At 40.5% G+C, this 11,092-nt stretch overlaps 1 protein-coding gene across 4 annotated transcripts; it reads left to right on the forward strand.

Moving 5' to 3' along the window:
• Positions 1 to 1,547: 1,547 nt before the first annotated feature.
• On the forward strand, positions 1,548 to 8,482 carry LOC133118349 (glycine N-acyltransferase-like protein 3). 4 transcript variants are annotated; one of them, XM_061228257.1, is made up of 6 exons: positions 1,548 to 1,649; positions 3,516 to 3,620; positions 5,776 to 5,883; positions 6,032 to 6,152; positions 6,246 to 6,378; positions 6,636 to 8,482. In XM_061228257.1, the coding sequence occupies exons 2-6, from the start codon at positions 3,546 to 3,548 to the stop codon at positions 7,033 to 7,035; spliced, it is 837 nt and encodes a 278-aa protein (XP_061084241.1). In that variant the 5' UTR covers positions 1,548 to 1,649; positions 3,516 to 3,545; the 3' UTR covers positions 7,036 to 8,482. The 4 variants fall into 4 exon arrangements, with proteins under 4 accessions (XP_061084241.1, XP_061084244.1, XP_061084243.1 ...); XM_061228258.1 differs by having other exon boundaries at positions 1,610 to 1,741; XM_061228260.1 differs by lacking the exon at positions 5,776 to 5,883.
• The last annotated feature ends 2,610 nt before the right edge of the window (positions 8,483 to 11,092 follow it).

Here is an 11,092-nt window from a genome sequence, read left to right on the forward strand (position 1 = left end):
AACAACACCCAATTCTATTCCAGTTGGCCATCGTCCCTTCTCTGCACCTTGTTGCTTTTAAATTGAAAATGGCTAGGGTTCTACAGTATTGTGTACAAGTTTTAGGCAGGTGTGTAAAATGCTGTAAAATAAGAATGCTTTCAAAATTAGAAATGTTAATAGTTTATTTTTTATCAATTTACAAAATGCATGAACCGAAGCAGTGAATGAACAGCAGAAAAATCTGACCACCCTTTGCCTTCAAAACAGCATAAATTCTTCTTGGTATACTTGCACAAACGTTTTGAAGGAACTCGGCAGGTTGGTTGTTCCAAACGTCTTGGAGAACTAGCCACAGTTCTTCTTTGGATTTAGGCAGCCTCAAATGATTCTGTCTCTTCATGTAATCCCAGACAGACTCGATTATGTTGAGATCAGGGCTCTGTGGGGGCCATACCATCACTTCCAGGACTCCTTGTTCTTCTTTACACTGAAGATAGTTCTTCATGACATTGGCTGTATGTTTGGGGTCGTTGTCCTGCTGCAGAATAAATTTGGGACCAATCAGATGCCTCCCTGATGGTATAGCATGATGGATAAATATCTGCCTGTACTTCTCAGCATTGAGGAGATTGCTTCTTCTTGATTTGTTCAAAGTATCCAGTCTTCCAGATTCACGGTGTTTCAAAAGATGAATGAATGAGTGTGCATGTATAGGCTATGTTTGTAGCTGAAATGCTAGGCATATGTTATGCAGGATAGACTATAAAGCTATAAAATAGCCCAAACAAAAAAGGATATGTCGGGACAAAATAAAACTAAAGAAAGCTCTTCTAGAAAACTTAAACTTCCTTTACAAATGAAAACAATTGAAACTTTAAAGCAAAGCTCGTTAAAAAAAAAGAAAAAAAAAGAAAAACCGATTTCAGCTCGGCATCCTTCAGGTGAGCACCTGTCTTCAATTGGCAAACTCTGCTTGCATCATCCAGTGGTGCCCTTAAATAGTCAAAATTTGTTGTAGCTGGCCAACCTTTGGCTCCTACACACCGGCCCCTATTGTTTGCCGTGTGTAACATAACAATACACGAAACAAAATTTAAGGAGGCAAATCAACATCAAATCTTTCGTCAAATCTTTCGTATTCCTACAAGTCTACTTATGTGTGTAATGCATTATGTGTGTAATGCAAACGTATGAATGTGTGTGTGTGCGTGCGTGCGTGCGTGCGTGCGTGCGTGCGTGCGTACTTACATGGACTTGTCATTTTCTTCAGTGTGACACTTGGACCAGCAGGCAGACCTTACTGATAGGTTGTTCTAGTGTGCTAATCTTAGTTCTCAGAAGTACACTCCTAACATGTCATCTTGAATCTGCTCTAGCTTTCAGTACTCTACCCATGAGCCATGAACATCCAGGTTTGAAGTTTCTTTTGGTGCGATTCCACTTTTGCCTTGATTGCATTAGAGGCAGGAATTCCTTTTATCATGACAAAACATCTAATGCATACTTGACCTGCTGAAGCTTGGTACGCTGCTGCCAATGAGGTTAGCCAGAAAAACTAGTTTGAAGACACACCCCAAGAACTCTTCTTATCTTCCAAACCAATGTTGCGATCATCAATCAGGACCAAGGTAGTAGGGTGAGAACATTGATATTTGTGCAGTCAATAGGTAAGTTTGTGTTAGCTATTCGACTCAACCTTCCGTTTACTGACAATTCTTCCATAATAGTCACAATGTAGTATGGAACCATCCCTGGGCTGGTAAGTACGAGCTGATGAGAGTCGGTTGCGTGACCTAAGAACATCACGGAGAAGCGGGAGCATTTCTTTAATTTGAATCAGTGAAGATGATAAACTATTTTACTCTGTCTGCCTGGGTTAGATGAGAAGTTTAATTGGTGGCACGTGCTATGCAATATAGCCTACTGCTGTCCTGGAATTTAAAAAAAACTCCACTTCTCTATATTTGGTTCTTATCATGTTTAGAGGAAATATTGATGCTTTTAAGCCAGATTATGTCTGAATTTGCTTTGCAGACTAAAAGTCCCATAATCACATTGTGCTCTTGGTCTAGTGAAAATGACATAAAGGGAGGTAAAAACATGAAATTAAATATTAACTGATCAAATTAAAGACTGATCAACAGGTTCCTAATTGGTGAAAGTCTGTACACCTGGCCATGAAAGCTAACCATTAGGTGATGGGCTAATGAAGAAAGCTATAATGAGCTAAACCTGTATTGTGTTAGTTTGAAGGGAAATAATATGAAATAACACCTGTGGTCAGTGACCTCATTAGGAGTCTTTAATTTGATCATCTGAAAAATGTTTCCTTGTTTTTTGTCATTGTTTTCAATGCAGCACGATAAGCACAATGTGTGCATGAGACTTTTATTATTTCAGACCACGTCAACATTACCTCTTAATCTAACCTCTAGAATAGGCTGGATGAAGAAACTTGATTTATTTTATTTTTTAGGGAGGGAATGCAAAACCTAAGTCTACAGAAAGACGTTTTTAAAAGAAATGTGGAAAAGAGTCACGGATAACCACACAAGAGTCTGTGATATCCTCACACTGTGAAATGCACTGGGGAACATTCGTTTGAGTTGAAGTTTTGCCTACTTTCCCTGCTAATCCACAGTAAAAACAGATGAACAAACTTCCCATAACAGTCCTTTCCGAATAAACGTACATGCAGGCATAGACGTGGACGAATCATCTGGGAATAACTTCAGTTGGTTGTGATACAAACAGATTGAGAACTGGGCTATGGTCAAATCCAAGAAATATTCTGCACTCTGCACTCATTCTCCCAAAGTTGCTTGCTTTGGGAGAATGTGACACAGCAACATAACATAAATAACCTGCAGACCAACAGACCAACTGGGAGGAGCAACGGTGAAAAAATATATATTTAAAAAATCGAAATCCTGAGTCCGACAGTTTATGGAACTTAACCACTTTCAGTGCGATTCCAACGGAATAATTTTTTTTAAACCGGTTTTTGCTGACTACGTCTAGCTTATTCCTGCACTCGTCTTGAACAATAAAAAAAACGAAAACTTTGAGAGTTCGTGGTCTGCAACGGAGCCCTGAATCTGTGTCCGAGCCTAAAAAAAAACTTTTTATGTTTTGGCTATGTTGTAGGCAAGCCTATAATGGAGAGTACTAGATGGTTAGGCTATATTTATGTGGAGGTGCACATCAGTCTAGCGGTGCCTATAGTCTGTGGTGGCGAAAATGAAATGTGCCACAACCAGTTTTTCTGATGCACACCCACCGTCTTTTTTCTGCCTAAACTACTGATAAGAAACCGTGACTTATGTAAAGTTTGATGAGGCACTCAAGGCAGGCAGCCAGGGCGGGTGCGTTCCACTGATATTAGATGGAGTTCAAAATCCGAGGCGGTCAGTGGAGTTTTGACTATATGATGTCATATTAGAAACATATCTCAAATTTGAAACTTTCATGAGTAATTCTTTAAAGATTATTTTTTTTGAAATGTAGTTAATATAGGCCATCATTCTTTGTAGATTTTTAGCTGGATATCGTGTCTTGAAAAGATGAAGATTTTAAATAAGGCTGCATTACAACACGCAGAAAAGGTTCTGTGGTCATACTTACCAAAAGGCTTCATGGTAATGTATACATTATTTATTTTGGCAGGTACCACAAAGAGTGAAATCACTAGAAGTAGCCTAGATGGTGAAAATAGCTTTGTGCGGGAATAATTAATAATTAAATAATTAAATAATAATTAAAATAATTGTATTGAGCCAATTTGAAACCAATTAATGGAAATCTTTAATAATTGCACTGTTTATTTAATAATTTATTTTCTTAATTTTTAAGGATAAATGTTTCTATTTTTTGTATTGTTAAAGCATGCACCCATCTGTTCTGGTTGTATACTGTGTTGATACCGATATGTAGAGGGAAGGATCCCCCCTGGTCATTTGACATGGATTGTCACGCTGGGCGGACAGAGGAACCAGAAGCAGACATAGGGGTGTAGAAAATGGCAGGTTTACTAGCAGATGAAGGGGCAGACAGAGTGTCATCGCAAACGGGCAAAAGTTCAATAAACGGGGTCAGACAGGCAAAAGTAGATCCAACAGAAGAGTCCACAAATCAGGCAGGGGTCAAACGCAGGGAATCCAACAATAAACAGGGCAAGGGCTCGGGAAAACAAGGCTTGGGAAAACAAGGCTCGGGAAAACAAGGCTTGGGTGAAAACAAGGCTCGGGAAAACAAGGCTTGGGAAAACAAGGCTCGGGAAAACAAGGCTTGGGAGAAAACAAGGCTTGGGAAAACAAGGCTTGGGAATAAGGAGGCTAGAACAGGGAACGGAATAAAGGGCTCTGGACTCAAAAAAACAGGACAAGACGAACTAGCAAGGTGCAACTGAAAAGGACAGGTATAAATACACAGGGGAATGAGACAAACTAGGCGGGGCATGGGAGTGAGGGCGGTCTAACAACTAAACATCAGGTGAGACACATGAAAGGGGAATAGCACAACGCGGACTGGAATCGCAAAGACACACATGTAATACAAATGGCTCCGGACTAGGGAGTAGACAATTGCACAAAATCAGGAGATGCAGAGATACGGAGAGACAGGTGCGAATACTTTGCTGAAACTAAGCAAGTAATCAGTGATAGAATAGGGAGGCGGAGTTACGGAACAGAATTGAAACTGGAGATGCGTTAGTAAGTTAGTTCAGTGATTTAAATTACAAATACCCAAAACTAATGAATGTTAGTTTGTTAGTTTGATGAACATATTACTGTGTTAGGATCTGTACAGTACTAATTATACTATGTTAGTTGGGATTAGTATATTAGTGCTGTGTACAAACATGAAATGGAGAGAAAGCAGGAAGTAAGGAATGCAAGATTTGAAGGAAGGTTGAACCCCGGAAAGACCGTAAACACCCGAATAGTGGGGCATGCAGACAAGGGAGTGACTGGGCTCATAAACATTCAGACTCAGACATCACAGGGGAAGACGAGTGCAAAGACGAATGAATATAAACAGAACACCAGACATGAATATGAAAAATAATAAATGACAAGAATAATGATAATAAACAATGATAAACTAACAGACAGAAAACAGGAACATAACAGTGGATATTTTTTATGACACCCCGGTTGTCCCAGCCACACCCTGATTCATGCTCTATAAAGCACTGGAGTTGGCACGGAACATTTGATCAGCCCTGTCTCCGAGTGGTCTACACCAGAGAACCATGGTTACAACATAACCAATACGCTCTCTTTCATATGGAGACTATCTCTCCACTCTGTTCCATATGAATGGGGAAACTGTGCAAGACACCCCACAAGGAGATGGAGCAGTAGCACCCAGCTAGGTACAAAACAAACAAACACGATGTGCACACCTGACAGGGAAGAGATGCACAGGACAAACAGAGAAACAGAAGAACTGGAAGGCAGCTCAGCCTGTAAGATGCAAGGCTGACTGTAAGTGTCAGTTTGACACACTAGCTGAGGCAGGGCTGAGCACAAGCTACTGGTCCCCAACCCAGCCAGCTTTGATAGACACAACCATAATTCTGGTCTCATCTCAAGTTGGCTGTTTGCTGTAGACTGGGCTTTATAGAGCATTAATCAGGGCGTGGCCGGCAGTCAGTGTGTCTGAAAGAATATCCACGTCTAATGATCAGGGCGATCCTTCCCTCCACATATGGAATATGTAACAGGGTGGAGAGAGTCTCGCTATGAAATAAAACTGTGAATAAGAACATTTTTGTATTTTGTCCTTTAGGCTTATGGATATCTGTTTGGTATGAATAGAGACAAACCACATACACTAGAGGTTGTTGTGGACTCCTGGCCTGATTTTAAAACCATCATTTGTCGACCGCACCAAAAGGTGAATACATATTACATATTATGTATGTGTATGTTCAATCACTCATTCTGTTCATCCAGTCAATTTCAGAATTGTACTGTATTCAATATGAATACATATTACATGTCCATTGTTTGAGTAACTGATTATTTTTTAATGGCATGAACAGAGTGAACACACCCTGCTTAAAAATGAGGAACTGGCTTGCTTCAGTACTGATGAGAAGGTTCTTAAGAGAATGTTGACAGAAGACAGCATCTTAGATTGGAATAAATACTTGAAAATTGGAGGTGGATAATTTTCTTCTTCCTTTTTAACCTTTCTAGCCATTGCAACCATGTGTTTTTATGATTCATATTATGGGTTTCTCTTGTTTCCTGAAGGGATTGACATGCTTCATACCACCATGTTGAAGGACATTTCTGCCACAAAAGATGTCACAATGAGACCGTGTCATGTAGCTCACCTCCTGGAATTACAAGACCCAAATCACCTTCCTCACCTGACAGTGAGCAGGTACATTCAGTTGGTCATTCCCATTCTCATATCTTTAGTTGAAGCTCCCTTGCATTTGCCATTGGTGGTTTTTGTGTTTTTGTTGAGACATACCAATGGTGTGGAACTGAATGTCCTCTCATTGGCACAGAGATCTTACTTTTCATGTGAGGTCAAGGTTCAGCTGAAGTTAATTGACTATATGAAATCCAAATGACTGGTCATGAAACAGGCCTTTTTCCTCAACCTACGTCCTGTGTTCCTGTCCTTCCCCACAGAGATGTGGAGGCCAGGATCTCCTCCCTGAATGAATCCCATGTCGGTTTGGTGAATAAAACCTGGAAATATGGAGATAATGAAAAAGGTTTTCAACGAATCAAACATCTGATAAGCCACTTCCCCACATGTTGCATCACTGATGAAGAAGGCCGTCCAGTTTCCTGGGTGCTGCTGTATGATTACTGTGCCATGGGGATGGTGTACACCCTGCCAGAGCACAGGGGGAAGGGCTATGCCAAGATCATGCTGAGCACCATGGCAGCAAGGCTCCATGCCCAGGGTTACCCTGTGTACTGCTACACTGAGGAGGAGAACCAGGTCTCCTACAGGCTCTTTAAGAAATTGGGCTTTACTGAAGACCCCTCCTACAGGGCTGCCTGGTATGAGTTCAACTACTAAACCAGTATTTCTTTTTAGGAAAATTACTGTAGGAAAAATTCACAGAACAAGTTGTTCTATCTCCATTTTATGACAAATCAATCACAAGTCAAAATCAGATTAAACCGTCAAACTGTTAGAGTTGAGCAAGCTGGTTCCTCCAAAACTCTTAAAGCTTCATGCCAAAAGTATACCAATATGTATGCGGCCTATAATCGATATATATCACATGTATGCTGCCTATTACTCATGTAATCAATATGCAAGCCAATGAACCTATATCATTAATTGCAGATGAGCTTATGGAAACGCAAGAAACCACAGTGTCAACTGTAGAATATGTAATCCAATGAACCTATGTCATTCATTACAGATGAGCTTATGGAAACGCAAGAAACCACCATTAATCAATTGTTAAAGTACGATTAAGTATGCCTACATATTTTCAAACTGATTAACTGCTCATTTGTGCTAGAAGTATCGTGACCCATATGTAACCTGAATTGAATAAAATAATGTGTATGCTTAAGAAAAGTTGGAAAATACCGAATGATTCCTCTGTGTTAGAAAACTGCTTGCAGGGCAGGATGCCTGGCGTTGTGGGGGTGGGCTATCGATGTTAAGGACAGTTCAGGTATGAACCGTGCAGGACAGGAAGTCTTGTGTAGGGGGGGGGGGGGGTCTAACTTTGGCAAAGACAGTTTGCAGAACAGCTGTATGCCTGTACAATGCGATAAGAACATTTATTTTTATATAGCCTGTGATGCAAAATGTCATTTATTTTTGAGCGTTTGATGTAACATGTCATGTCAATTATTTTTGACAAGAACACATTTGTGAAGGGCAGTTTGTATGCCTGTACGATGTGATAAGAACAATTATTTTCTTAAGGACGGCTGACAAAACAAAACGTCATTTAAGTTTCGGCAATTATTTTTTAAGATCAAGCTGACATTTTTAAGGAAAACATTTATTTTTAGAGAATAGCATACAAAGCGAAATTATAATTTGGGCGATTGCCACAATGATGAATCATTGGGTTTCAAATTGTTGAATTTTAAATAATTTCGTTTTTTTCTATATAAACCAGATCTCAAATCCTCCAATTCTCAACCAACAGGCACAAAAAGGACACTCAAAGTTGCTATACACAAAGCTCAATCAAATATGGATTCCCATAAAGAACCACATTCTTGGTCATGTTGTTAGCTGTATTAAAGAGAGCAGTGATGGCTGATGACCTGTGGTCTGCTTCAAAGCTTTGCTCTGCACTGCACATTAGACACACCTGTCCGAGGTTTTGGACCCTGATGCTGGGTTCTGTCATATATTCGGGTATTGGGTGTTATACTCTGTTACTGCCACCAATTGGCTAGTGCCTTACTAACTGTTCTGATTTAAGAGACCTTCGGGTCACATGTTGTTTCTGGAAGTAAAATAAAGGGACGACTCTCCTGGTATTGTTCAAGTCCGTCTCCGTCTGATTTATGTTGTAGCAAGAGTTTAAACGGGAATGAAACTCAGGCAATATACGACAAAGTGGCGACGAGGATTATCGTGATCTGCGTGTGTTTCGTTTGAAAGAAAAGTTTTGAGCGGACTGTTTTCCAAGAATGCGGCTAGCGGATGATTAGCTTCATCGTTGGGAGGACGACTACGTTGGCAGATAAATCAGTTAACAAAGGAGCGTGAGTACTGGCTAACAAGTTGCTAACAAGGCTAAAATGACGGGGATACTAGGAAGCATTGGCGCCTTTGATGAAAATATGGAGCAATGGAAGTCCTACACGGAATGTTTTGAGTACTTTGCTAAAGCAAATGGCATTGAAGGCGAGAAGCTTGTGCCTATGTTCTTAAGTGTAATGGGGCCAAAAACATATAACTTGCTACGTGCCCTGGTCCAGCCAGACAAGCCCGGGACCAAAAGCTATGAAAGTATAGTGGCTGCTTTAACAGCTCACTTTTCACCTAAGCCCCTGGTGATTGCTAAGCGTTTTCGCTTCCATAAAAGGAACCAAGAGGAAGGGGAGTCCGTAGCAGTGTTTGCAGCTGCACTAAGAAAGCTAGCTGAGCATTGTGAATTCAATGATGTACTGAATGACACCGTAAGGGACAGGCTCGTGTGCGGAGTGGAGCTTCTCAGAAACGCCTGCTAACTGAAAGTGCACTTACATTGGATAAAGCTATTGAAATGAGTGTGTCCATGGAATTAGCGGCTCATCACCTCAGTGAAAGCAGTGGAAAACTGCACAAGGTCTCCGCCGATGAAAAGGGAGCTCAGAGCAAATGTTACCAGTGCGACAAAACAGGACATTTTGCTGCTGAGTGTTGGAGTAAGGATGTGGAGTGCAGGAAGTGTGGGGAAAAGGGACACATTGAACGGGTGTGTAAAAGTCAGGGAATGAACAAAAACAGGACAGGACAACAAAAGGCCAAAGCCCAGATTCCAAAAGAGACTGTACATAGTGTCGAGGACCCGGCCCTAGGCCCCCCTGATGAGAGATTGACGTGCGATGGGTTAAGAAGGAATGCATTGTTAACCCCTCGCACACGCCATCGAGGTGGTAGTAAGAACGCCCGTAAGAAGAAAAATATGTGGTACAAGATAAATGTACAACCGTATATGGATACTGAGGAGTCTGAAGTCAGAGGACTTAGATTCAGGGTTTTAGAGAGCAAGGCTAAAGGCCTGACTGAGGCCATGCGTAGAATGTGTTCTAGCATGACCATGGAAGATGCTGAACAAGCTGAACGGGAAATTGGTGACCCAGGGAGTTTGGCATTCAAGGAGACGGTAGATGTGATAACATACTTGGTTGACACGTGCGGGCTTGCTCCTACAGGGGAGGAGCACAAGGCCCGGTTAAAGCAACAGGATGAGAAAAATAATGAAGATAATTGGGAGATCAAAGAATATGAGGAGATGGAAAAATGTAGGAGAGATAAGGAAAATGGAAGGGATGTCAATACCGAAAGAATATTAAGAGGCTTCAAGGGCCTTCCTGATTATAGCACAAATAATTTATTGGATAGATTCAAAGGACTGACTGTAGAAGAAGAGTGTATTGAGATGGTGGCAGGCATTAACTTCTGGCTTGCATGAGATCAAGGTGTGGAGGAAGTCAAGGAGAGACTATGAAATTGAAACAGATACCAGTGATGAATAGGTTCCTTAAAAAAATACAAAAAAGCTAGTGTTTTTCCACTCGTATATTAAGATGGTGGAAATTCCCAAAACCGGAGGGGCACATGAGATAAAGTATTGGGGAAATTTCAGTATGAGAAAATGACAGTTGGTAAAAAAGAAATAATGAATATGGTCATTAAAAAACAAGTTACATAAGAGATAAATGTCTTCCCGCTTGAAATATTGGGGACATTTCTTATCAACAAGGTACACTTTTGTATGCAAAAAAGATATATAAGGAATAAGCTTTTAGACCTTAGGGTAGGATCTTAGAATTTTGCCTCACAAGATATCTACGAGCTGTTGAAGAGAGAGCAACACAAGACAGCTGTAGTCAAGCTGGAGTGGCGCGCTCCCTCTGCGCGCCACTCCAGGATATGGATATGGAGAGAGGAGTGACGTACGCGGTGCGGACTCAGCTGAAGAAAGAGCCACACAGAAAAACTATAACCAAGCTGGAGTGGTAATTATAATCTATATTACTTGTAGAAGTCGGAAAAGTAACACATTATAAGTTTCCTTTTATTTTAATATCTTTTATTTCTCATTAAGGTACTATATAAGGTAGAAAAATGTAGAGAAGTTATCATAGTTAGATAAATATAATATTCTAGGAATAGTTTCTTTTAAACGTCCAGAAGGGGGAGCTATAGGATAAGGCTAAGGCCAAAGAGGATGGATATTTGAGGGGTGTACCTTGATTTTTAAACATCATAGGTGGAAAGGTAAATTAGAAAGAGCTAAAGGGGTATATGTAACTTGCATGTGATCAGCAAACTGCAAAAGATGATATGTACACTGTAATCTGTATAACTCTATTCTTTTGATTGATTATAATAAAGTATATCTTACTATAATCATATGTGATAAAGATTCTTTAGAGGAATACAT

The sequence above is a fragment of the Conger conger genome, chromosome 18 (genome assembly GCF_963514075.1).
Source record: "Conger conger chromosome 18, fConCon1.1, whole genome shotgun sequence".
Taxonomy (NCBI): Eukaryota; Metazoa; Chordata; class Actinopteri; order Anguilliformes; family Congridae; genus Conger; species Conger conger.

Coding starts and splice junctions, on each gene's coding strand:
- LOC133118349 (XM_061228257.1), top strand. CDS start 3,546: ATGAAGATTTTAAATAAGGCTGCATTACAACACGCAGAAAAGGTTCTG. Junction 5,884..6,031: donor TTTGTCGACCGCACCAAAAG/GTGAATACATAT, acceptor TGGCATGAACAG/AGTGAACACACCCTGCTTAA. Junction 6,379..6,635: donor CCTCACCTGACAGTGAGCAG/GTACATTCAGTT, acceptor CCTTCCCCACAG/AGATGTGGAGGCCAGGATCT.